Raw genomic sequence first — 27,629 nt, 5'->3', positions numbered from 1 at the left:
CAAATCCACCTTCCGTCCCCTCACAGCTATCTGTCTGACATGTTCATCTGAACATGCCACCCTTCAGAGGTTGTCCTGGGCCCACGGCCTGGTACACAGTGACCTCATTCTCCAGCCCCGTCTCCTGCATTTTACACTCCGGTAAACCTGTTACTTGTCTCCCCCAGATCGTGCTGTTTCACACTCGCCTTTCTCTGCCCACGCCATTCCCTCCACCTAGCCCTTTCTGCATTGCCAAGCCCAATTCTTCTTCGTTCGTTCAAGTGTCATCTCCTCCAAGAAGCCTTCCCCAACCCCTCTTCTCTAATCCCAGCTCACACTAAGGGACCCCTTGGAGCCCCCAGAGTGCCCCGTATGAAGCCACCTGTCTGGGAGCCACCACTCTGCTTTATGACTAGCTGCTGATGTTATCCGTCACTCCACTAGGCCGTGAGCTCTCTGGAGGTGGTACCCTGCCTTAGTCATCTTTGATTCCTGGGAACAAACATCATGCTTGCTACGTAAAAGCTGTGCTGGGGTTTTCCTAGCATCCAGGGCTATCCTTGAAGGACCCCGGTCTAGGACAAACCATTTTCCAGCCACACCACTGACACTGCCATCTGAGTGAGTAAACTCAAAAGGACATCCAGGAAAGCCTTTCCAGGGAAAAGAGCGACTAACAGTGGGAGCTGGCCAGGTGAAGGAGCAGGCTCAGTAACCGTGGGAGCACGCTGGCTACGGGCTGACAGGACGTGTGCAAGTCTTGTCGTCTCACTTCCGCCTGGGGGGGCCCCCAGCTTTTTCCCTTTGACCCTGCTGCCCCCAGGTCGGCCAAGGGGAGACGGCAGCTCTGAACGGCTCTGCTGCGGGCAGGCACAGGCTCCGCCTCTCTCTTACCTGATAAACATGCCGATGGCATAGGCCACGAGGAAGGCGTTGTCCACCGCCCCCAGGAGTTCCTTGTAGTTGCTGTGATCTGAAAGCCGAAGGGAGAGGCAGAAAGCCGGCTGGCTGCTTGGACGCCCCTGCAGGAAGCCCCTTCCAGCCCCGGCCGACCCTCTCCTGGGTAGGGGGAGTGGGCTGTGGGGAAGAACAGCTTGCCCCGCTCTTACCAAATGGGGCCCAGTTGCACCACGTGGTGTCGTTGAGCCTGTGGGTGTCGCTGATGGGCTGGATCATCCCTGAGCAGTTGTGGTGCAGACGGCTCTGGAGAAGCCACGGTGCACAGGTCAGGGGCATCCTGTGGCCCCAAAGGGAGCAAGCAGCCTCCAACACACCAGCCCCGCTGCGCCCCTCGACCGGACCCCACGCTCCCTCCTCCAGCAAGAACTGGCTCCGGGGCAAGTGGCCACAGCAGAGCCTCGGTGAAGGGCAATGGGGGTCTACGAGCAGGGTGGACACGGAGCCCAGGGTGTCTGCTCTCTGGCTCCACCCGCAGCCCCCGACACCACCGTCTTGGTGAATAAACCCAGGAAACTCTCCTGGGAAGAAAGAACTGCTGAAAGTGGGACTCTGCCAGGGGGAAGGAGGGGGCTCAGTGACCAAGGTAAGGGAACAAGGATGGTTATATGCCAAGTTCCAGACCTTTCTACGGAAGTGTATTTCTGCTGGGGCCCAGCATTTCCTGCTTTCTTCCTTACGCCCAGGCCAGCCTCACCTTGACGACACTGATGGGCTTCCTGGACATGTGATAACAGGTGTAGATTAAGAAGGTGATCAGCAGGATGAAGCCTCGGTACCTGCAGGGAGAGGTGGGCAGCTGGGTTAGCAGGGAGCTCGGACCCCCGCCTCTACTGTGTCCAGGAAGCATCCCACCTGTGCCCACTCTAGCAGCCTCAGAGCCCCAGCACCATCAACTCTTCTACATCAGGCTCCCCTCCAGACACAAGTTCCTTGGGGCAGAGGCCAAGGGGGGGGTAGGAACAGACGCCAGAGGCCAGAGCGCTCGGGGGGCCCTGTGTCCCCGCTCCTGCTACTGAGGCCTCCCGACAGAGCTAGCCCAGCATCGGCGCCCTAGATGACACCAAAGTACCCCCTCCTGCTCTTACCACTGCCCATCACCTCTGCCTCTCTCTGGCCTCACTAAGATCGGGGTGCTTCTGTGTGTGTGAGAGATGGGGGCAGGGAGACAGAATTGTATTTAAAATACTGGACATGCTGGAAGCCGGTAGAAGGCTGATGTGGGAGAAGTGTCTATCTTTAACGTGAGGTTGGGACTTTCCTGGTGGCACAGCGGTTAAGAATCCGCCTGCCCATGCAGGGGACACGGGTTAGGGCCCTGGTCCGGGAAGATCTCACATGCTGCGGAGCAACTAAGCCCGTGTGCCACAACTACTGAGCCTGCGCTCTAGAGCCCGTGAGCCACAACTACTGAGCCCATGAGCCACAACTACTGAATCCTGCGTGCCTAGAGCCCATGTTCCGCAACAAGAGAAGCTACTGCAATGAGAAGCCCGTGCGCTACAACAAAGAGCAGCCCCTGCTGCCGCAACTAGAGAAAGCCCACGCGCAGCAAAGAAGACCCAACGCAGCCAAAAATAAATAAATAAAATTTTAAAATAAATAAATAAAATAAAGTGAAGTCAATGCTGCTCTTAAGCCTAGAACACAGGCGAAACAGCCCCTGCTGCAGCCCAGTAGGGGCAGAGCCAAAACCTAGCTGGCAATGTGGCAACAGAGGGAAAGCTGGTGACGGGACCCAGGTCCTCTGCCCTGGTCCATTCCACTGGACAGAGGGGTCATCCTTTCCATCTGTGGCTCACACATCACATGGGCCCTCTCGCACCGGTGCTTCTCATCCCATGCGCTGGTCTGGGGCGGAAGGAACAGCTCAGCCAGGCACCACTGAAGTTTCCACTGCATGCTCCCCCTTCCCCTTCTGCTGAGGGTCTGAGGAAGGGCCTCCATGCCCTCCTGAGTCACGGCGTCAGCTGAGTCGAGTCAGCAGCCGGGAGCCAGGAAGTACGTGGAAAATAGACCTCAGCATGGACTCTAGCCCAGGAGAAAGACCAGAGCCTTGGTTTCTTAAAGAGCCCGTGGAGAAGGTGGGGAAGAAGGGGGAGGGGGCCTGAAACCCCTTCTATCCCTGGGACCCACGAACCAAAGGACCAGGACACTGGAGGCTCAGCCTGCCCTCTCCAGGGATCTGCCTCCGAACCCCGAATCTCTTCCTCCCAAGCATGTCGTGAAGGCTCCTGCCCGTGAGATGAAGGGGTGTTTCAGCAGAGGCTGAATTCAGGTTGGGCTACCAGGGCCCTTCACGCCTGGACTCGTTCTCTGTCTCATGCCCTCCACTGCCTCACGGTTTATCTTCTGCAGGCGCGCGTGCCCCCGCCGTCGCCTGGCTCAGTGGCTCTCCATTCCACTAAGAACGAAGCTCTGACTCTTTAGCTTGAATCTTACGCTCCTCTCTACTGCCCAGCCCCTCTGGCTCCCCATTGCCGAGGGTGCGTGGGGTGGGGGGAGTCACCAGGGCTTCTCCCAAGGGACTGTCACAGTGACCCTGTGACATAGACAAGCTTGGCGGCAGCAATGTTTTCCACGTGGCAAATGGCTCATGACTCCTACCTCAGGAACTTCCAGAATCTGGTGGCAGGGTTAGGGGTGTCTCTGAGAGAATTGGAGAGGGTGCCCAGCGAGGCTTCTTCAAAGAGCACAAGATGGAAGAAAATCACAGCCCTACAGATAACTCGCCAGTGTCCTGCCCGGGGAGCTGCTGAGTCTGGAAAAAAGCTGAAAGCTTTGAGGGATGACTCTAATTTACCGTGTAACCAAATGAAAGTTCCTAAGCCTTTTCTTGCCTCCGGTTTCCTCATCAGATGCCCGTGGAGGACAGTGCCAACCACATCTACCCCAAAGACCGGGGAACACAATGTAACTCTCACCCTAGTCCCTATGTCTCTGTTGGGCCACCTTTACGACTCCCTGGGATCAGCTGGGTCTATCTTGGCTGCCACATGGATACAGCCGTTGACCCTGGTGACAGATCAGATCTCCTCTGGGCCTGAAAGATCCCCAGGCCCCACTGAGCCCCCCAGTGCTGACTGTCCTTCCTTGACAGGCCAGGCAGGGAGGCCCAGGCTGCAACTCAGCCATGCCGAGCCCACGCCGAGCCCACTCAGGAGCCGGTCAGAGATGATAAGGGATCAGACACTGCTTCAGCCCCAAGTGCCAACACCTGCCCACCTCAGATCACCTGCCCTGGACTTTCTCCAGCCTGTGGTCCCCGGCGTTCTTCCTTATCTGCCTTCTGGAGTCCTGTCCCTCCCAACCTTGGGTGGCAGAAGCTATGACAGAACAGCAGGCACATCCAGGCCCATTTCTGATATCTCGATTCTCTCTGGCAGAAACAGGACTGCCTTCCCATCCACATCCTCCCATGTGCCAGGCACTGTGCTAGGGACCCAGAGAAACCGTAAGAGAGGCCTCTGCCCTCCAGGGGCTCACAGGTCAGCAGGGAGACAAACAGAACTGGTGCGACAGTGCCATAGAAGAGGGCAGCCCTGCATGACACGGAAGCAGGGACACCGAGACCAGCTGGGATGGGAGCAGTGTCAGGAAAGGATTCTGGAGGTGAGGCTTCCGCCGAATCTTCACAAACAAGCAGGAGGTGGCCAGGTCCACCAGGGCTGGGGCGGCAAGCGGCGCCAGGGAGAGGGAAGTACATGTGCAAAAGTGCGGAGGCGTGAACAGCAATACCTGTCTGGGGAACTCTGTGTAGTCAGGAAGTCTGGAAGGTGGGACTGGGCCAAGCATGGGGAAGGAGGGAGGGAACAGGTCATGGAGGGCCTAGGGGGAGTGTAGACTGTCTCCTGGGGTGATGGGGAGTCACTGAAGAGGGGTGGGACTTTCTAGGTCAGAGAGCTCTGGACACCTCCCAGGCTGAGCCAGAGGAAGACCCAGGGCCCTGCCCTGCCGACTAGTTTGGGAAGCTCCAGACAAGCTTCCTCGCAGAAGGTAGGGCTGGTTGCCTCTGCCTCATCCATCCTGCCAGCCACCCTCCAGGGAGACCCTCGGTGGTGCATTTCAGGGAGCTGGTGTCTATAAGAGAAAAGAGCAAGGACGTGGGAATCAGGCGAAACCTGACTTCATCACCTGTTAGTGGTCTGCAAAGTAGCGTTCATCACCTTTCTCACAGGGCTACTGACAGGCTGATGAGACGATGCAGAGGACAGCTCTTACATGCTCCTCAGACCCAGTGGGCCCTTAAAAATGACAGCTACTACGACTTCAGATTTTGAGGAAGGAAAGCTGGAGGGAGCGGAGGCAGCCCGAGCTGCTCTGTTACGGGAGGTGAGCAGGGTGTGGGTTAGCTAGCACCAAACTCCTCCGAGCGTTGGAGGTTCCAGGCCCTGGATTTGCCTGTAAGGTAGGGATTTGGAGGCCAGCATGGCCACGCCTCCCATATGCCTAGTATACAGAGGTGGGCTAGAGGAACACGAAGTGCCCCGAAGCTACCACTGTGCATGTGGGAGCCTGCAACTTAGCAGAGGTCCACAGTCATGCTGATCTGCCAGATTCCAGCCCTGTCCAGAAGCTTGGCCTGACCTTTCCCTCAGCTCTAACCCCATCCCTCAGTAGAAAACCTGACACCCAAGATAGCAGGAGAGTCACAGCGAGGGAGGCGGTGGAGCAGAAGGACCTCAAACGTGCTGTGCGATGCTAGGATGGGCACTGGCCTCCTCTGGGACTCCCCGCCTGGACTGCAGCACCATGGCGGCATGAGCCCAGAGGGGCACAGCTAGCTGGGCAGAGCATACTCGGGGCCTCCCCTTAGTCAAGTCCTCCTTCCATTCCACTCTGGCAGCTCTTCTGAGAAAAAGGCCAAGGTGCCATAGTTCAAAGGGGACTGGGGACATGGGTCCGGTGAAGGGCTGGGCTGACACAAAGGCTGTCAAACTCACAGTAGCTCACAGGGAAGATAGCTGACGTGCTCCTGCTGCCTGTAGAACCCGCAAGTTTCACTTCTGCTTTCACAAGCCCTTCTTGCAGAATCAAGAGGCCCCAGAAAGGGAGCAGGGGGGAAAATACACAGTCGGGCTTCGCCTAGCTTGCCCCAGGGCAGCTGCGAGGGGGAGAGATGGCAGCCCAGGTGCTGGCCAGGCTGGGCAAGCAGGCCAGAGACCCGGGAACGTGCATGGCGAGGCCCACAGGCTGTTCCAGGCAGGGTGCCCACCCCATGACCCTCTAAGTCTGTGTTAGCAAGAGATGGTACTTTTAGACTCTCACCTCCCCCTACACAGCACTGGTTACTGAGTAACCAAGTCAGATAGAGAGGTGGACTAGCTATCTCTTAACTGTTAGCTGACAGTCCAACTTATTCTTTCAAATGAGCACGCTAATAGCTTTATGAACCTCATTAAGACTCTGCACTAGAAATGCTTCTGAGGTAGGGACAAAGAACAATGTCTGCCAAAGCAGCAACAGATAACAAACAAAAACCCCAAAGGACCAACTACCACCGCCATTACAACAACAGAAAACAAGAAATAGCCCAGCAGAAGGATGCTGAACTTAGGAGACAGTGGAAAGAGGTCCCTTCTCTCCAATGTCTACCCAGTCATCCCCTGGCCCCTGCATCCCCCTCCCTGCTTTGCAACCACATTGCTGATGGTGCCGACGGCGCCTATCCCCACGGCAGGCCAACAGGGAATTAAACTCCCTCACTGACCAATCCCTACCACCTCCTGCCTCAGCCCAGCCCTTAAGCCAAGTCTGGGGCAGCTAGTAGATGTCTGGGGCTACTCAGGTTGGCCACGGGACAGACTGGGCTGGCTGTAGCTGCAGGTGACCTTGGCACTTGCCTGGAGGAAAGTGCCACTTGGTGGCCTGTCCTTGGACTCAGCAGATCTGAAAAGGAGAGAGGGCTGGGGACAGTGAGAACCAGGCCAATGGTGACAATGCCATCACCCCACCCCCTGCCAAGTCCTCCACTGCCACCGGGACACAGCCTGGTAGGGAAAGGCCAGCCTGGAACCGATACACAGGGCAGAGCCCTTGAGCCAGGCCTTCCGCTGACAAGATGGGACGGGGACAGGCCAGGTCTGGGAGGGCCTCTGAGAGCAGAGGAACAAAGCCCTCTTGGGGCCGAGACCCAGCCTAAGGACTCCTCCACCTGTTGCCCTTCCTCCAGATGGAACTTGGGCATTTGCTCAGACATCAGGTTGACACAGGGCTCGGTCCCAAGATCCTTCCCAGAGAAGGGAGCCATTGGCTAGTAGCACAAGGAGGCCGGGACTTTCTAGAAGGAATGAGTAGATAAGATAATGATCTTTTCTAGGAGAGAGGAAAACATAGGCTAGATTGCTTTGCCTTGAGAAGGAATCCAGGCAGGGAAAGCCTGAGTACTCAGACAGATTGAAAAGACGTGGCTTTTAGCTACAGCATGAGGTTTTGTTTAGGTACCTGGAGAAACTCTGGAAGAGTGTGAGAGCTGGTAGGGTTTGGAAGAAGTGGTCAGTGGGTAGTTGGTGGTCTCTCTTCCGAAGAGCGGCTACGCAAAGAGCACAGGTGGGAGTGCGTTGATGGTGGCGGGGCCCTCCCCCCCAGGGAGCTAAGATGAGGACCCTCCTCTCGGGATTCCCTGAAGGCCTAGCCCACAGCTCACCCTCACCTACTCCTTCTCCCCAGCATGAAGGACCCAGGGGAGGAGGCATGAGCCAGAGGGCAAAACGAGAGCAGTGATACTGCCCACCCCGCGTCCACCCCGCACACCAGTCTGGGGACAATCAGATGCGGGCGTTGTGGGCTGCGGGGACTCCAACCCTGGTGTCTGCCCCCAGTTCTGGTGTTACTTCGGGACCGCTCAGCTCTGACCTCAGCACTCAGGTGGTACAGCTTGACTGGAAGAAGTAAGGTCTCGGCCATCCATACAGACCATCCCCAAACCCTGGCTGCCTTCTAGACCAGTGCGTGGCCCCCGAGGCCAACCGCCCCACCCAAAGCCAGGGAGGTGCGAGTCAGTCTGCTCTGTAAGGAGGGAAAGAGGAAACAGCAGAGAGGAAGAGGAAAGCAGAAGGCGGCTGGGGGAGAAGACAGCGGTCATGTGTGGGTGGTGGAGGGAGCCACGCAGGGTCACATGCTCCACATGCTCTTCGGGGATCAGCCTGAAGAGCCCGGGGAAGGGAAGGGGGTGGGGACAGGGACAGTGGGCTCAGCCCTCCAGATCCTCCACCAGGCTCTCTCCTTCCTTCTGGGAGCTGCCTCTCACCATCACCACTCTTTTTTTTTTTTTTTTTTTTTTTTGCTGTACGCGGGCCTCTCACTGTTGCGGCCTCTCCCGTTGCGGAGCACAGGCTCCGGACGCGCAGGCTCAGAGGCCATGGCTCATGGGCCCAGCCGCTCCGCGGCATGTGGGATCTTCCCGGACCGGGGCACAAACCCGTGTCCCCTGCATCGGCAGGCGGACTCTCAACCACTGCGCCACCAGGGAAGCCCACACCACTCTTTTTAAGGAGCCCTTTCTGCTGCTCTTACCGGGCATATCTGGGCAGTTACCAGGAAGAGAAGGAAAACAGGAGAAAGCTACTTTGCAGCATCTGGGTCCCTGGTCTGAGGCCATGGCAGAATAGGGAAAAGGACGTTAAACCAAAAGAGGCTGCGTCTTAACTTCTGGTTCTGTTACTGTGACCTTGGGCGAGCTGTCTCACCTCTCAGCCTCAGCTTGAGCTTCTTTTAAATGAGATAGATAGTAAACTCCTGTCACATGAAGCTGCCCTAAAGACTAACTGAGATAACATTTCGCCTCTCAGCCTCACTTTGATCTTCCTTTAAATAAGGTAGTAAAGTCTTGTCACATGAGATGTCCATAAGGGTTGATGAAATGAGATGTGATGGATCTGGCAGCAGGACCTCAGCAAACTCCTGCGGGCAGAGCCACTGGTCCCCGCTGCAGCCACCAGCCCGCCTCGGCCTTTGCGGGCTTGGGGGAGGGCAGCGAGCTGGGAGTTTGCAGCCCCTGCTCTCCTGCCTGCCCAGCGCCCCACCCATTCCTGCTCATCCAGCAGGAGTGCCACCTGCTCCTCCTCCCACAGGCTCCTGTCCTCGAGCCCTGAACTACTCCCTCCCCACAGGCCCCATGAAGCCGGCCCAGCCCCATAATCAGCAGCCATACTCATCTCTCTGGCAAGTTGCCCACGTTGCCATCTGTCCCCAGACGTGCCCACACGGACGCTAGCACAGAAGGCAGGGCACCGGCCAGGGCCAGGGCTGGGGAGGACTCAGAGGGGCTGTTGCTCCTGTGAGGACACTGCCTGACCCCGGGGGCTCTGATGGGAGAAGGAGGGGCAGTGCCATCCTCCTGGGCAGAAACTCCTCAGTCTCTGCCTTCTGCTTGCACACCTCGTACCGCCTGCCTCTGAGCCTCCTGTCCGGGGACCGCGCCTTCAGCTCCCGCGGGCTGCGGCTGCACGTGACCAGTGCTGACAAGGCAGGCTATGTCCTCACTGCCGTGCCTTCACCAGCTCCACGGCTCCACTCAGAATACCTCCAGGTCCACCAAGGCAAATGCTACCTGTTCCTCCTGATGAAGATGAAACCCTCCCTCCAGGGAAACTCACAAGCACCGCGCAATTACCAAGTACTCACTGCACTGCCAGGCACTGGGCTAAGTGCTTTAAACATCTTCTCACTTAATTTCACCAAAACCCTGGGGTAGAGGTACATTGCTATTTCCATTTTAAAGACAAGGACCTGGAGCCTTAGAGATTTAGTTGTTTGTCTCAAGTCCAAAGGCTATGTTTTCTTTTCCCCTCCCACACTCTAATCAGGAGGAAAGACCTTGGGCTTGGGAGTCTAACTAACCTGGATTCAAATTCACCTCAGTCACTTACTAGCTATGCGGCGCTTGACCAGGTACATAACTGCTCTGTGCCTCATTATACCCATATAATGGGGAATTAGGTGGGGAAACAAATAAAGACCTTGCAGTGAACCACAAACACAATGCCTGGCACAGAGCAGTAGGAAACGCGAGTAGAAAAATAGTCAATAATTAATGTTTAGTCAGTGCTTAATATGAGCCTGGCACTGATCTAAGTATTTTACCTGCTGCATCTCGAGACAATCTTTAATCCTCACAACGACCTGACGAGGTAGGTGTTACAAGTATCCTCACGGTACAAACAAGGAATCCAAAGCTCAGGGCCAGCCCACCCTCTGGTGTCCTGCTCCAAGACTGTCTGCTTTCTTCACTTCTGCTTACAAGCCCTCCTTGGGTACAGGTGGAAGCAGCAAATTTGATAATGAGAGTACACGCCCTCTCTCCAGCTTGATCCTTAATTCCGAGAAAGTAGGACCGTGTCTTAATCATCTTTGTAGGCCTCCCAGTTTAACACAATAATGTGCCTGCAGTAGGAACTACATTGACGTTTGGTGTTTGTTAGGAGTCCAAACCTCCATGCATCAGGGAAGAAGTAAAAGAACACTTATCGTGTGTGTGCCCTCCATCAGCCCCGGGAGGTCAAGAATGCTTATGGATCACTTTTGCCTTCAAGAATCCACCTGACTTTCACCCACGAGGGAACTGAGTCTCAGAGAAGTTAACTACACAAGGCACACAGTGGTGAGAGGATTTCAATCCGGATCTGTCTTAAACCTGGGAGATGTGGGAGAACACAGTGGTTGGATTCACACTTTAACAAGTGTGTAAATGACGTGTGTGTCTGTGGAGAGTTGTGCTTTCCTGAGCTCTTCTAAAATGCTGGAGTGGGACAGGCTGTTTGCAATGATCCACTCTCCCTGCCCCTCATTTTCTCTGAAATATAAGTTACTTTGGTTAAAGGGTATAATTAAAGTATACAAATAAGACTCTACTAGGAACAATAGTGGCAGAGAGATACAACTTTGAATATATATGGTAATGAGATGTATTTTTGTTTATTAAGGGAAAAAAAGAGAAGTAGAATATTTTACTTATATAAGTATCTCAGAAATTGTTTGCTGTGTGAGAAATTTCTAAAGGTTTCTCAATGCCCTCTTGGTCCATGATCTGTTTCTATGCATCAGCATCCTGGTGGTGCTTTGCCTGGTGATAACAGTATAATGTTACCAGTCATGATTTCAGCTATGATTTAAAATGTTACCTGGGCTGCAACCTTACTTCTTTAATTTGAATCTAGCATCTTCTAGGTCAGTGGTTTTCAACTGGGGATGTACATCAGACTTTCCTATGGAGTTTTATTAAAACATAGATGTTTAGGACTTACTCCAGACTTACTAAATCTCTTAAGTCAACATTCTTGGTATCTCCTTGCATATTATGTAAATTATGTATTGGGGTTTTTATATATCTCAAGATTTTTTCCTCTATAAAAATTATGCTCATCATTTTTATAAGTCAGATATAATGTTCACTGTCTTCTTTGAAATTAGCCTTAGTGTGTTTTTAGACATTGTCTAATTTTTTTTTTTTTGGATTGGCTTTATTTTGTTTTACATACCTCAGGAATAATCAGACTTCCTTGTTAGCTGCATTTTTCTTGTCATGAATTCTCATCAGATCATTCACTTTTGAAAATTATCATTAATCAGTTAATCCATACCTCTTTAGGTCTCTGTCCCTTACAGATAGTTTTTGTTCTACTCTGATGCTCCCTAACGGCTGTGCAGTCAGCTATAGGCCAAAGGTTTTATCTTCAGCCAACAAGAACTGTCTCAGAAAAGCACAGGACCAGGTACATACTCGTGGGTATGGACTCCTGATGACATCACTCAGATATCTTTAAGAACATACCAGTGGGCTGTCAGGATTTCCAAAACTCTTCAGCAAAGAAGCTGACCTGTTTATGAGGTTGCAAACCCAAGATTCAGCAGAACAAGAATTAATCACTTAGGGCTGAAAGAACTGATGAGGAATGACTGTCACTTATGTTTGGAATATTACTGATGTTGTTATAGTGTTCAATCTTCTGAATATATAAGAAAGCCCTTTCTCTTTCTTCTTAAGCTGTCTGTAACCCATAACAATTTAGGAGACCCTGTTTTTGTAAACTGAAACATTTGTAAATACCGTATTCTCCCTGCCTGAGCCCTCGGAATTCAGAAACATTTTTTGAGTTTTCTTGCTTTTTATAAAATATGGTTATTTGCAAAAATTCAAAAAGAATCTTTTTTTTTTTTTTTTTTTTTTTACCAGAACATATTAGAAAACTTGGTTTTACAACCAAGGCCTTGCCTGGAATGTCGTACTTGACAATGATGCTCATTTAATCAGATATTGCTGCCACTTTTAAGGAATTAAAGTTGACCACTGGGTTCTGGCCTTCGTGTTATCCAAGAGCCAATACAAAACCCGCCTAAGAAAACTGGCTTACTGTGCTCCCTTACACACAAATCAGGAAGGTCACTCCCTGGCAGGCCCAGGAAACAGGATATTTTGGGGACCTCAAGAAGAGAGAAATTTGCCTAAATTTATAGGTACAGCAGGTAAAACCTAGTGGAGACAGTTTCTTGGCTTGGCTTCGTAATCTCAGAACAGTAAATAATAGAAGGCTTTTAAAAGTCCAATCCAAGATCCTTTATGAAAACTTCCAGCAAAGTGAACTTAACAAGGCCTATATAGTAAATTATGTATATAGATTATCAGATCAAATCTAATGAGACCAACCCTATTTTGTGATCAAGAATAATCTTTCTTTGAGATTATTTTTGATCCCAGCAGGGCAGACTGTAGGGAAAAAAATGTGTGTTTCTCTGGAAAACTGTGCATTGCCCAGAGGACACTCCTCCAAGTTATCTGATTCTTGCCTTTCACTGAGCTTGAATTCCATGAAGTGGTAAGTAACTGATAAGTCATATAAAATATGTCCATGAACGTACAGAGTTTCAATAGTCTTCCCTCCCAATCAGTTTTGCCTCAATATGCCTAACTTATAAATGGGGACGTTCTTTGTATTCTCTCTTTTCAAAATTGTGGTAAAATATATGTAACAAAATTTAACGTTTAACCATTGTAAAGTATGCAGGTCAGTGGCATCAAGTACCTTCATATTGGTGTGCCGCCATCATTACCGTCTCCAGAACCTTTTCATCTTCTCAGACTGCACCTCTGTACCCATTAAACAATAACCCCCCATTCTCCCCTCCCTGGTTTTTCTTTTGTGCCAATTATAACATCTTCTGGCACCCTCATTATGAGTGAAATAAAATCTTTTTAACACATGTTCATTTTTATATCCTTACGAGAGTCATGATTTTATCTTTTTCTGAAAAGTATCTTTTAAGAGTCCTAAACTCAAAAAGGACCAAATAAATAATCTAAATGAGTGAGGAAGGCTGGGAGTGTGAGGACTGTCCCCAGTGAGGGCTGTCACCAACTGACCATCCTGAGTTGCCCAGGACTGAGGGGGCTGGGGATGCAGGATTTTCTGTTTTAAAACGGGAACAAGCTGGTCATATCAAGAGCTTGCACCCCATCTAAAAGGGGCTCCTACTTCTAATGATATGATTGGGGAATTTAGGCCTGAGACTGCTACATCAGAGAAGCGAGGAATCTGGCTATTTACGTTGTTTTATAATTTGTAAATGATGGCAACTACCACAATATTAAACAAAACAAAAACACTGTGCAGACCAAGCAAACTGCTCCAGTGTGGCCTCTGATGAAGAATGGGCTGAAAGCCCTCCACCCCACCACACCCCCCCTGATCCGCGGCCTCCTCAGGCCTCCTTGGTCAGGAGGAAAACTCCTGTGGAAGCCGCTGGCCCGCAGCTGCGGCCGCTCTCATCTGAGACGCATGCCCTCCCGGGAGGGTGTCTCTCAGGGCCCAGAACCCCTCAAGGCAAGCTCCCAGGACCACTGGGTTCTGGCCTTCGTGTTATCCAAGGGCCAAAAGAGACCAAAAGGACCACTCGACAACTCCAATGGCCACTTTTTCAGCAACTCCGCCACGCCCTGACCTCGGTTCCCTAGCCTGCAAGCCCGGCTCCCCCGGGTGCTCAGCGATAAAAGAGGCGCTCTGAAGGTCTCCCCGGGGGCGGGTTGGGGGGTGTGCGTGCCTGGAGGTGCGGATGCAAACTGGGATCGGCGGAGACTCTCCTGGGCAGCCTCCCAGGGAGGGGTCCTGCGGAGGCGGAGCGAGCTAGGGCGTGCGTGCCACCCACCTCCCCGCCGACCGGCCGGATCCTGCCAGAACCCGCCGCCGCGCCGCCCCCCGCCCCCAGCCCCCCCAGCACGCTGGGACTCCCGGCCGCCCGAGTCGGATCCGCCGAACCCGAGGGAGAGGGAGAGGGCGGCCGTCCTGGCCCGGCGCCCCCCACCCCGCAGGCCCTCTCACCAGCTGTCCCTGGAGAAGGCGCGGAGGAACCAGACTCCCGGCGCCAAGGGAGACCGCATCTTGCCCGGCGATACCCGAAGCGAAGCCGAAGCAGAGGAGGATGCAGAGCTGGGGCACGCGCCCCGAGCTGGCAGTCCCCAGAGTTTAAATGCCCCGCCGGCCGGCCCGCCCCGACGCCGCAAACCACGACCTTTAGCCCCCGCCCCCTTGCGCCTGACCGCCCTCGGGCCCGGCCGAGCGCAAAGCGCACGCCCAATGCCCATCCTCCGGCCGGCCGCGTGCACGGACTTTTCTCGTGCTCAGCCTCCGGGCTAGGGACCCGCAGCCCTCCGAGCCTCTGGGGCCCCTCCTTCGGCCTGCGCTTGTCGTCTCACTTCCCTGCGGGGAACCGAAAGCTGCGATCCCAGACTCAGTCAGCTCTGCCTGCCCTCAGCTGCTTCTGCAGCTCCTTCCCATCCTGATTAGCTGTGGCGCCGACACAGATCGGGAAACTGAGGCAGGCTGGAGGGCCAGCGTCCCACAGGACGCTGATTTGAGTGCCAGCGCCCCCTGGGAGCGTAGGTGTCCCAACAGGGACTTTCTGTCTCACTCAGATTCCAGATCACGCAGTGAGCCAGACAAGACCCTACCGCACCTCGTCCACGGAGAGACTGACACCGCCGCCCCGCCTCTACCCGCCACGGTGACTGTGCAGCGGCCACTCCTGCTCTCCCTTCTGAAGGCCCGCAGCCATGCAACAGTGAAGGGCCCGTCTGAGGCACAGAGTTCCGTGCTCTTAAAAGGGCTCTGCAGACCTCTAGCCTGAAGATTTCCAGGGTATGTTTCCACCTATAAAAAGCAGTGATTGTGAGATCTTTGTCTATGAACCCAAGGGTGAACTAACTATAGAGGGAAGCGTTGGCCTGGGGAATAAAATGGTTAATAGAACGTGAACTAGGAACTTGTCTGGGCAAATAGATTTCAGCCCTAAGCCCACCCTGCCCCTCACTCCTAGGAGTGCCCAGACCCAAAGTGCAAGGTCAGAGAAGGGCAGTAACGGCTACACCAAACAGCTTCAGACCCAGTAGAGTGGGCTTGGCCGCTACCAGCCCTGGAATCAGGCAAAAAGAGGTAAACAGAGTTGTAAAACCCCCCGTAACGCCATGCAGTCAGGAGCAGGGGTCTCGTGGCAGAAATGAAGACAGCAACAAACAGAAGAGGGCAGGAGGTAGACGACGACTACACAGGACAGGGGACAGGGGACAGAAGGAAGAAGCCGTGCTGGGTTGTGTAAGGTATGGAGCTGAAACACTGAGGAAGAGCACAGTTACCAGCAGCTAACTCAGCCCTTAATTATACCACACAGGGTGCCCAGATGTACATTCATTTCCTTCTTACAGGTCAGGGAGGTGGGCATTATCCATCTGAGGAGACTGACTACCCATGCTGGTAGTCACCAGATTAAGGGTGGAAAATAAAATGGGATAATGAGCTGATATCACCAGGAAGAGAGCTGCCTGTGTCCAAAGGACTAGAGGGAAGGATAAAGTTGAATACAGAGGAGCCAGGGAAGCAGCTGAGGTCACTTGAAGCTACACGGGAGGAGTACGTGGACATCAGCAAGGGAAGGGAAGAGCCCACCGCCAGGGCTCCAGGGGTGCTTTCCAGACTTCAGTAGTGGGGAATGTCTATCTTTCCATTTCAGACAGAGAGAAGCCAAGGAATAAGACTCATTAGCACTCATTTTACATGCCCCTCTGGAGAAGGTGTGTTTGTGCCCCTCAGGGGACCATGCTTGTCTGTGGTGTAAAGAATACGCCCTCATGGTGGTATGGCTATTATTCATGCTGTGCCAGTGAGTGGCTGGGAGCAGGGCCAGTCCTGAGACAGTCTTTGCCTTGTCCTAGTGACTTCCTGTGAATTCAGGGGCCAGGTTGGCAGCAGGGACAGTCCTACCAATGTTCCTCACTTGCTCCTGTGCGTGACCTGACAATCTCCTCGCTTCCTGCTGCTTGGGGGAGTGACAAAGAAGGATACTTCTTTCACTCAGCTACACAAGCTCTCTGCCCTTGACTCACCTTCCTGTTATCTGGCCCCCTTCACACGCTAACTCCTCATACCTGGCAGGGTGTGGACAGTAGTATCTGAAGGCAATAAGGAGGGAAGGGATGAGCGATTGAACCACACACTAAAGAAAAAGAGCCTTAGTTCTTATTGTGGGTAGCCCTATAATTGGTCAAAAATGCTTACTATGCCTTAGTATCAGACGCCTGTAAAACAGGAGCTGGCAGTTACTGACCTTTTTGCCCATCAAATACCAGTTCCTATTGCTAGCAAGTTTCATTGACCATCCATGGGACTTTTTTGGGTAGTCAGTTATCCGTTTAGGTCCTTCTAGATATAGCAACGAGTGTCCTCCCTGGTTTTTTCAAAGGGACCTGAATTCTTGAGAAAGTCTGGGAGAACCAGTGCAGCGAGGACAAGCTATTAGGCAGCAGAACCCTCGCGTTTCCCTGCACACACACGATCGTCATTCTTTGAACACAACTCCGTTCTTCCACTTCTGTCTCACTAAACAGAGAATAGCACCATTTTTTCTGTGATAGAGTCAAAACCCAGACCCTTGATTAGTGGGGTAGGAGTTGAGATATTAGGAGAAATTGGGATTACTCAACCTTTTAAAGGTTCAATTTCATATTAGGCCTGTCGACTGAGACGCCAAGTGTAGTGAAAAGAACATGGGTTTTGGGCCTCCCTGGTGGCGCAGTGGTTGAGAGTCCGCCTGCCGATGCAGGGGATACGGGTTCGTGCCCCGGTCTGGGAGGATCCCATATGCCGCGGAGCGGCTGGGCCCGTGAGCCATGGCCGCTGGGCCTGCGCATCCGGAGCCTGTGCTCCGCGACGGGAGAGGCCACAGCGGTGAGAGGCCCGCGTACCGCAAAAAAAAAAAATTAAAAAAAAAAAAAAAAAAAGAACATGGGTTTTGAGGCAGTGCCAGCTCTGGCTCTCCTACTTCTCCAAACTTCAGTTCTCTCATCTGTAAAATGTGGATAATAACATTTATCTTGCAAGGTGGCTGTAAGAATTTAAAATTATGCATATAAAAAGTGTCTGGCCATATCAAATAGCTTTGATAAGTGGAGCAATTATTATATGGGCACAAGCTTATATACAGCTTGAGGATTAGATATTGACTACAGCTGATGGAAACAAATGGCTGTTATAAATGAGAACAAAATATAGGCGCCAAAGGATCAGAGTCCTTAAAAAGTATCAATGGGTATAACAGAATAGATTTGACCTGCAAAGTCTTTAATATCCTGTGTGTGTGTGTGTGAATGTATATGTATGTGGGTATCTGTGTGTGTGTATATAACTTCACTCACTGAGTTATTGTAAACATTATGATAATACACGTGGAATAATTTGTGCTTGACAAGGATGGATGTATGGGTTAAGTAAAGTGTCCTAAAAATGAAGTAAGCTATTATTATCTCAAATATATCAGATGCTGAACTCTTGCTAAGAAGGGTTGCTTTTAAACTTCTTCCAACCAACACAATCAAAAGATAAATAAGCAAGGTGACCATGTATCCAAAAAGATTTTGTTTCTCAATAAAAGACAATCTTTCGGAAGGGCTTGGCAAAGAAAGCCCCAGCATTGATACGACTGGTCAAAAGGAATTGAAAGTAACAATTCATTAATATATTCACTTAATCAACACTTTGGGAGTGCCAACGATGTGCCAGGCAGGATACATTGATGAACGAGAGAGGCACAGCCCCTAACCTCAAAGGAGTCACAGTTGAATGGGACAGACATGTATAGGGATGTAATTCCACCTCAAAGAGCCCTAGAGGAACAGGTTGACTCAAACAAGAAACAGGTTAAAGAGGTATGTTCATCCTCCTAAGGCGGCACTGAGAAAGGATCAGATGACCCTGGAAGAGGCTTGAGAGGCTCCACAGTAGGTAATATGAGAAGCAGATGTGAAGCACAGCTGGGCGCGTGCCAAGTAGAGAAGAAGAGAAGAAGAGAAAGGTAGGACCAACAGAGCGCATGGACACAGGCATGTGCAAAACAGCAGAGCATGAAAAAGCATGGTCTATTTAAGAGATGGTGCATAAAAAATTCTGTGTATCTGGAGAGCACACATGCACAGTGAGGAGGTGCTGAAGATATGACTGTTTTTACTTGTGGTGAAATAGCGAAGAGCCTTCAAAGTCAATGTTAAGGGGTTGGCATCTTGTCCTTCGGACAGTTGGGGGTTATGAAAAGGAGGTTTTCAAGAAGGGTTGAGACACAATCAGATTTATGTTCTTAGAGGAGAAATGGCCATTTAAAAGCCCTTGCCGACCTCGATTCTGGATCAAGATGGAATAGACTCACTTCTCCCTATTATTCTTGCTAAGTGCTAAAACCCTGGGCATTATGTATACAGCAACGTAAGAAAATTCTGAAAAAGCGGAGAGAAGAAGGAAGATTAGCTAGGAAGCTCGAGATCTGAGGAAAGACACAGTAGTGGTTTGTCTGGGTTGTTTTTGCTTCCTTTATCCTGGGCTCGGCTCTGGAGAAGCCAGCACCCAGTCCAGAAACACCAACAGTACAGACAAGAAAGGAGAAAACACCAAGAAAAGCCAGCCAGCTCAGTAAAGGATCGAGAAAGGGGCAGCCCCTCCACCCAAACACTACAGAGAGCACGGCAGCCCACCCCACTTCCATCAGCAGAGGCAGAGTGGAGGCCCCAACTTCCATCTGCACCTGGCTGGAATGAGGCGTCCTCCCAGTCCCACCATCAGGGCGGTGCCAGGGAACTCCGAGTCCTGGGAAGCCGGGACTTCCGCCACCCTCCGGTGGTGATGAGCACGCCCCCACCCCACAATGGTGTCAGCGGAGATCACATGGGGAGCAGTAAGGAGGACCCCTCCCCCTCTCATGCAGGGTGGTGTCAGTGGAGGCCCAGGAGGGACCCCGATCTCCCACTCTCCAAGCTGTAGCAAGATGCACGTCTCCACCACCCCACGGGTATCAACTGAGGCCAAGTAGGAAACCTGAATTTCTACCACCCACCTGGAAGAGAGGATTAAAAACATGATCCAACATGCCGTCACTTTCTTAAAAAACATACATTCACCATACAACCCACTAGTTGCCTTCCACAAATGAAATTTTCTGTCCATACAAACCTGTATACAAATGTCTGTAGTGGCCTCGTCTATAATAGCAAAAACCTAGAAACAACGAAAATGTCCCTCAACAGGTAAATAGTTATGGTACACCCAATACTACTCAGCAAATAAAAGAATTATTAATACACACAATTTGGATGGATCTCAATGGCATCGTGCTGAGTGAAAAAACATCTGTCTCAAAAGGCCACGTACTGTATGATTCCGTTTCCTTGAAATGACAAAATTATAGAGATGGCAAGGAGCTTAATGGTGGCCAGGGGTTAGGGATGTGGGGACAGGGAGGGGTGCGAGTGTCACTTTCGAGGAGCAACATGAGGGAGGTCTTTGCGGTGATGGAATAGTTTTGTATCTTGATCATGGTGGTGTTTATATGAATCAACACGTGTGGAAATGGCACACACAGAACCATACATATATTCTGTACCAATGCCAACTTTCTGCTTTTGATATTGTGCTATAGCTATGGGAGCAACTGGGTAAAGTTTCCTTCCTGAACTATTCTTGCAACTTCCTGTATATATATCATTGTTTTTAAAAAAGTTTTGTAAAAAGTGAAAAAAAAAAAGAGCTCTTTGTCAACTTTTTAGTTCTTCCTAGTAGTTCCCAGTTTGCTAATTCTAGAAACAGGGGATGGTACAAATTTACCTTTTAATATAAATCTTTTCTTTTCGGAATATGCTGTGGAGTGGCAAGGTCAGCGGTCCATGCTAATTCAAGTTAACCTCTAACTTGCCTTCATCAGTACAGGTTTCAGCATTATTCCCTTGATTCCAAATTATTCCAACTCTGCTTTTATCTAACACCTTCTTCTGTACCACTTAATAGCCAGGAGATAATACTCCTCCCCATTCCAAAGACAAGAAAATTTAAGCTTAGAGAAGAAAACAGGCATGTCCTGAATCACATAATGGCGGTGGTGGAAAGATAAGATACCAGCTCTCCCCAAGGCCACTCCATAAGAAGATCAGATTCCTTCTCAGCCCCTGGGGTGACTGTGGACATGCCTCCCTGCCTTTCACTGCTGCTCTCTTCTATCTACAGTTGGGAGCACAGTTTTACTGCACCATTGTAAAGCAAGAGGAGTGAAACAGGGAGAACAGGTTGGACAAAGGAAAATTGGAAACTGGATTTAGAAATGAGAAGCATGTGACTTCAAAGGACTATGATGCTTTTCACAGACAAGAATGGAAGCTCTTTTATAGGGAGAAGTTTACTAGTTAAGATTAAAGAAGTTCTGGATAAACAAAGTAGTGCCGCGCTATATAAACTGGAGATGTTCTTGCTACCCTTCGGGGTCCATGGCAGCAAAGGCAGGCCCCAGATCCGGAAAAACTCCCTTATATCTCCTTTGGCCCAACAATACCTTCACCCTATAACTTCTCCACAAAACTCTTGTGCACGGGTCTCAGATCCCTGGCTCTGAGTGTGCTGTTGGCATTCCTTGTAAAATATGTGAAGGACAGGCAGGCTGCAAGATGCAGGAACTGAGCTCGAGATTGAAATTCCTGGGAGAGAGACCTAAACCTAGTCCTAATCCTATCTTAGATCCAAGTCTTCCCTTTTTCCGAATTCAAGATCATCTAAATGTTCACCGTATGCTTCTAGTAATTTCTATTGACTGAGCCCTGTTTCTAAACCTTTTCCCCCCCTCCTACTCATGAATTTGTACAGGTTCTTTCCAGTTTATAATGACAGAGCTTCAGCCAGAGAGAGGGGCATATGCCCAGGCATCTCTAGAGGAAAAAAAGCAAAACAGAAAATTCATCAGTTTCTTTCAAACTCCTTGTGTGACTTTGTCAAGTCCTTCAAGTCTTAGAAAGTCCTCGTCTATTTATTGCACGGTAGGAGGTTTAAGACATACACACACACACACACACACACAAGCCTCAAAATTAACAAATACAATCAGGTTGAAAACAGATGAACTCTGAATAAATATTCGGTCTGGTTAATTAACAAATATTTAAAAAATCAAATCTGAAATTCCTTATAAAAACTTCCAGTAAAGCAAACTTAAGAAGACCTGGATCGGGCCTCCCTGGTGGCGCAGTGGTTGAGAGTCCGCCTGCTGATGCAGGGGATACGGGTTCGTGCCCCGGTCTGGGAGGATCCCATATGCCGCGGAGCGGCTGGGCCCGTGAGCCATGGCCGCTGGGCCTGCGCATCCGGAGCCTGTGCTCCGCAGCGGGGGAGGCCACAACAGTGAGAGGCCCGCATACCGCAAAAAAAAAAAAAAAAAAAAAAGAAGACCTGGATCATAAATTAACACTCTTGCTGCACCTATATGAATAATTAGACCCAATCTAATGAGACCAGCCTTAGGTTGTGATCAAGAATAGCCTTTCTTGGAGACTATTTTTGATCAAAACAAAGGAAGCTGTAAAAAACATTTTATGCTTCAGTGGAAAATTACACATTGGCTACAGGACTCCCCTCCAGGTTATCTGATTTTAGCCGATAGCTGATCTAATTTACAATTCTGCAAATTTTAAATAACTATAGAAGAAAGTCAGTTTTGTCTCCATTTGAACTTTCACAACGTTCCTTTATTCATATAAATATGAGTATTTTTTTTCTTTTGCCTTTTCTTGGAACCAGTTATAACAGCTGCTTATTTTCCTTAGGGGTTTAAGTCTTTAACACATGCTCACTTTAATATCAACATGTTCATTTTAATATCTGTATGAAAGTCATGAGTTTACTTTTTTCTGAAAATTGTCTTTTAATGTATATAAACAATTATCATGTAAGGCAGAATAAATATGCACTGCATACAAGTAGGATACTATGGCTGGGCAGGAGGAATAATTGCTTCTGATTGAGAGAAATCAGATAGGTTTTCATAGAGTGGGTGGCAGTAATACTTTGCCTTAAGGGTGAGTAAAATTTTAAGACTGAGAACTGGAAGGACAATTTCAGGCAAACAAAAGGCCTATTAATCCTAAGGGGCTCTCCTAACCCAAATGTTATTAGCCTGCACCCAGCACCCTAGAGTCCCAAGAAGAGGCCAGACTCAGTCCTGTGAGACTCACACAGGAGCAATACCCAGTTTGGAACCAGTCCCAGGGAATCTCCCTGTATATCTGACCTGGCAAGGCTTACAGTCCCAACGCTCAGCTGATGAAGGACTCCTGGCAAGCACAGAAGCACGAGGCATGATGAAACTGGGATAACTGGCTCATCAATTCAAAGCAGTGTCTTGAAATGAGCATCACAACCTATTTTCTCTATGTCAGATAGAACTATACCACAGCCTAGACGAATTCCCTACCCTGTGCTGCCTGGCAGGCCAGGTGTAGAGTTGTATGGATCTAATTGCATCTTACTCCTGGAGTCAAATTAAGTTTCATTAATGGCTATTAATCCAAACATTTCCATTTTGCCAGTGGCGAAGAGGAAGAGGTAGATATGGAGTTCAGAAAATGTAATACAAAGAAAATACATATTTAGTAGAGCATTAACTGTCTCCAGCTATCACTGTTTATCTGTGCCTGATGACATCCCTTCATGAATGGATTTTCCAGCGTAAGCCACTGTATGTAAGTCTATACCTACTGTAGACTGACTTACTACAGACACTACAGTATAAGCCACTTACACTATAGTAGTCTCCTAGACTAATAACAAACACCTCCACAGTTTTCAGAAACCCATGCCTAGCTAAACTTCTGATTGTGTTGGCTCAAGCTCCAATCCCGTTCTACTTCAAACTCTCTTTTCCCTTGATCTTCCATTGTTAATTTGTCTCAGCCTGTTTCTTGCCTTATGTCTATGTGGTTCCCCCTCCCACTCCCAGCTGTTTCCGGGTTTTTGGGTTTTTTTGTTGTTGTTTGTTTTTTACAGAGCAGGGGTCACAGGGAGAAAGGCCCTCATCTACCATCCCTGAGACAAGTAAGGGAAGAACAAGGAGTTACCTTATGTGGAAAAAGGCTCCTGAGGCTGAACCCTAAAAGACGGAGCTGTATGACAGTCAGTCAGGTTTCATGTGTAGGATAAAAAGTCCCAATAGTGACAGGAAAAGATGTGTTGCTCAGCTCTGTAGCAATTGCTTTGAACTCCTTAGAGAAAACACAGAGTCCACCTGAGAAAACAGGGTAAGACATGTTCCTCCTGTAGCTGAACCTGTCAGGTGAAGGTACCTACAGTTTTAAGCCAGGAAGGACTTGAAGATAGGCATCATTTCACCCTCTGGGTGAGCAATAAAGGAGGAGTGCTAATCTACAATTTAAACAACACACCCATCCATTTGGCAACTAGGCAAACTCTCTTTCCTTGATTCTCCACCTTAAAAAAAAAAAAAATCTGGCTTTAGTGGTAAGAAGGCTCAGAGTAGGATGGAACAATGAATCAAATCAAATACCCAAATGCAAATCAAATGTAAATGTCATCATGACCTAGGGACTTAGAAAACCTTTTCTCTTAGGCATTAATACGAAAGGTCAAATGAAATGTCTGAACTATCTCATCGAATTCTCACAACTCTGTGAAGTAGGTACTATTATTATTCCCATTTTGCAGACGATGAAACTGAGGCACAAACTAACACAGCATTGTAAAGCAATTATACTCCAGTAAAGATGTTAAAAAAAAAAAGAAAAAGAAACTGAGGCACAGAGAGCTCAAGTAACTTGCTTAAGCTCACACAGCTGATATGTGGTACAATCAGAATTTAACCTGTGACTGTGACCTTAACCACTGCACAAACTATCCCACAGCAGTAAGGCCTTTGAAGGCAGAGCAAGAAAGAGCTTTGACAGCAAAAAACAATGTTTCAATCTCTAGAAGATTCTATTCAGAGGGAAGATAGAAATCTAAGTGACTTTTCCCATCCCTAACTTAAACCACATAAATATTCACCCCAAGATTTCAAAGCTTCTTTTACTAAACCACCATTTTGTTTTTTTTGTAATATCTACCCTGTTTTCCATGGTCTTTCATCCCTGAACTTCTCAAATTTTATATGCCTGGGAATTCACCAGATAATAAAACCAGGAGACTAGGTGCCCAGTCTTTCTTATAGAAAGACCACAGAATGCTGCAGCCTCTAGGTTCTAATCACCACCCGATAATAACTATCATGTCAGAACTCCCACAGCTAAGGGATATTACTTTCCTACCTAAACCTCCTATTATTAGGAGAGGGAGAAGGGAAGGAGAAAGGAAGGGAAGGACATTTATAATGCTAACAAGTTTATTTCAGGCCCAAGGTGTTTTTTTTTTTTTAAAGTAAATTGCTTTTAAAAAAAAATTCAAACATACACAAAAGCAGAGTGAATAGCATAATGAAACCCCAATATACCTGTCACTTAGATTCACTATTATCAAACTTTCACTACACTTACTTCATCTATCTCTCTTGTCTCATTTTGTTGAATTATTGTAAAGTAAATCTCAAACATAATTTTATTTCACCCCCTGTGTACTTCAGTATCCATCCCTGTATAGATATTTTCTTATATAACTATAATGCCATTGTTATACCTAACACAATGAACAGCTCAGACTCTGTTCAAAATTGCTTCAAACACACATTTTTCAGACTTTTTTTAATTTTTCATATCAGGATCCAAACAAGGTCCATACATTATATTTGAGGTTTGTAATCTCTTTAAATCTGTCTAAATCTAGAGCCACCTCCCCACGTTTATTTTTATTTATTTATTTTTATTTATGGAAATTTAGTTATCAAAAAATAGGGAAAAGATGGTATATTCAATAAAACATGTCTTCATGAATGGAGAGTCATCTAGAGATCAGCAAATAAATTTGGATGCATACCTTAACATCAGCTATGAAATAAATGCCAAATAGAGATAATTAATATTTTAAATAAAATAAAAGCATATTTTTATAAATTTAGGATGGTCATGAATTTTCTAAACATGAGAGTCAGAAAGAATAAGGGAAAATATTGATAGATCAGCCTTCACAGAAATTTAAGCTTCTGTACAAGTATGTTAATGAAATGTGTAAACATTACCATATCAAGGTATTTTTCATTCATCATCATTAATTCTGACCTTCCTCACACCAGGAATAGCCCTTTAGAATTTTAGTTCTACAGGGGGTTTTTTTGTTTTTTTCTTTTACATCTTTATTGGAGTATAATTGCTTTACAATAGTGTGTCAGTTTCTGCTTTATAACACCTCCCCATTTTTCAAATTCAAGCCATTAACTTATTGAAGGAAGTTTTGTTTTCCTACAGAATGATCTATCCTCTGGATTTCTGCTTTCTCATGGTATAATTTGTTTCCCTCTCTCTCCCTATCTCCTACAAATGGAATCCTCATGGCTTTTCTCTTTACGTATTGTTTTCATCTAAACTAGAAAACACAGAAAATGATTTGAGAGGCTGTTTTCTCAATTCTCCCAAGGATGGTACATAGCTAGTACCGTTCTAAGTGTGTAACTGAATTGAACTTGGGTCTTACTTGCCCGCCGTGCAGCAGAGCCAATTTACTAACACTGGGTTGTGATGAAGGAAATTACAGCGTTTATTTGTAGGGTGCAAAGCAAGGAGTATGGCGTGGCTCGGTGTTCAAAAGACCTGAATTCCCTGTTGGCTTTCAGGGAAGGGTTTTCAAGGCAACATCAGGGGTGGAGGTTGCAGGGTGCGTGATCAGCTCATGGACTTTCTTCTGATTGGTGTGTAAGGTAAAAGGGTGATGTTTCAGGAATCTTTATCATCAACCTTCTGGTTCCAACCAGTCTGGGGTCTACGTGCTCGTGTTCAGCATTTAGTCCCCATGGGTGGGAGGGCGGTCTTAGCTCCTGCAGAACAACTCAAAAACATGTGTCAGGTTGTAACGTGCATCCTCTGAGGAGGAACTCGGACTCTGTTTTATGGCTGAACTATTGTTTCTTGACTGCTTTTCCTTTGTTTCTGCCTCCCCTCACTTCCCTAATTAGCAACTTCTTGAGTCTGCTCATTGGAACTCAGGGAAGCCTTAGGAGACTAAAGCCTTTTTCTACAAATAAGAAATGGGGGACACAGAGGGACTTTTGTACCCGGCAGGACCCCACAGGGTGCTGCTCACTTTCAATCCCCTCTTTTCTTTGATACTCCTCAATTGTGAGGGGACCAGGGGCAGGACCAGAAAGGAAATCAAGTTTTAGATAAAGAGGTTAATCACAAACTCGGCAGGGGCACTCGGTTTTAGGGGGACTTGGTTTCAAGTGAACCGGAGAGAAGTTAATTTATTATACACAGTGGGTTCCGTATAATGATTTCCGTAGATGTTTTGAGGCAGGGGGAGGAACCTAAGACAAGAATTGAGTAAAACATTTACCAAGGGTGATCTCATCTTGGGGCCTGGAAGGGATGATGACTCGTGCAGTAAGTACAACACCAGACTGTCTTAATCCAAAGGAATTGATTTGACTTCTCTCTGGCACACCCCTCTAATAGTGGTCAGTAATACTGAGAGCAAGACCAGACGTGGACCATTCATTTCTACCTTAAGAGAGCTTTAAAAACCAAAGTCAGCATATTCAAAGTCTTTTGCCCAGTGGAAGGGGCCTAGCATGCCAGGAGAACATTTGCTTTTATCTCTCTATATAATATATCCAATCTGCCAAGTCTTCTTTTCAGAGAAGCATGGAAAAATGCCCAAGATGGGACACAAAGCAAACTATGCTCACTACACTTAAAGTGAAACTAAAGGAATAGTTTGCTTCCAAAGCCAAAATCTAAGTAAGTAAACACAGAAAAGTAATACCTGCTACCTATCATACCTTAAATTGTTGGAAGGTGTGAAAGCAGCGGTTTCTAGCCTCTGCACCCAGTGGATCGTCAATAAAGTTATTGACAATCTCATCCCTGCCCATCATAAAAGGGCTAAAAAATAAGGGTAAGTAATATTGGACAATTACCAGTAATACACTGGAACAATGCCAGGGAGAAGCCACAGAGTTCATTAAATCAAAGCAATTAGAGCAAGCCGTTTTAGGTAGAACTGCCTAGGAAAATACATCACGTGCCAGCTTTGTGCATGAATATTCTCTGCTACTACCGTAACCCTGGAATTGCCTCTATCACATGTATATTCCGTCTTTCGGCATGAATTCTGTACGTTGATAAAGTTGCCTCTGGGGAATAGAACAGCTGAGCTCTTCTGGGATCGTGGCCCTCTTGCTGGACACACGCCCATACTTTCCTATATCCTCCTGCCCTGCTCGCCTATTCCGTTGTGACCTACTGAACT

At 48.7% G+C, this 27,629-nt stretch overlaps 1 protein-coding gene across 5 annotated transcripts in view; it reads right to left on the bottom strand.

Annotated features, from left to right (window-relative positions):
* The window catches only part of SLC37A2 (solute carrier family 37 member 2), a 38,560-nt gene extending 15,110 nt beyond the window's left edge, over positions 1–23,450 (bottom strand). For 2 of the 5 annotated variants that reach the window (XM_082628511.1, XM_082628509.1), the window contains exons 1-4: positions 14,253–14,359; positions 1,637–1,718; positions 1,092–1,185; positions 877–955 (exon numbers count right to left, since the gene is read on the bottom strand). In XM_082628511.1, the coding sequence (XP_082484637.1) occupies positions 877–955; positions 1,092–1,185; positions 1,637–1,718; positions 14,253–14,311 (314 nt within the window). In that variant the 5' untranslated portion in view covers positions 14,312–14,359. Of the gene's footprint in view, positions 1–876; positions 956–1,091; positions 1,186–1,636; positions 2,164–14,252; positions 14,360–23,338 lie in introns of those variants that run through there. The other 3 variants (XM_082628510.1, XM_082628508.1, XM_082628512.1) reach the window with 2 other exon arrangements.
* Positions 23,451–27,629: the final 4,179 nt, after the last annotated feature.

The sequence above is a fragment of the Mesoplodon mirus genome (genome assembly GCF_964341445.2).
Source record: "Mesoplodon mirus genome assembly, chromosome: 7".
Taxonomy (NCBI): Eukaryota; Metazoa; Chordata; class Mammalia; order Artiodactyla; family Ziphiidae; genus Mesoplodon; species Mesoplodon mirus.
The sequence above is the reverse complement of the archived record's forward strand: the minus strand, read 5'-3'. Positions and strand labels throughout refer to the sequence as shown.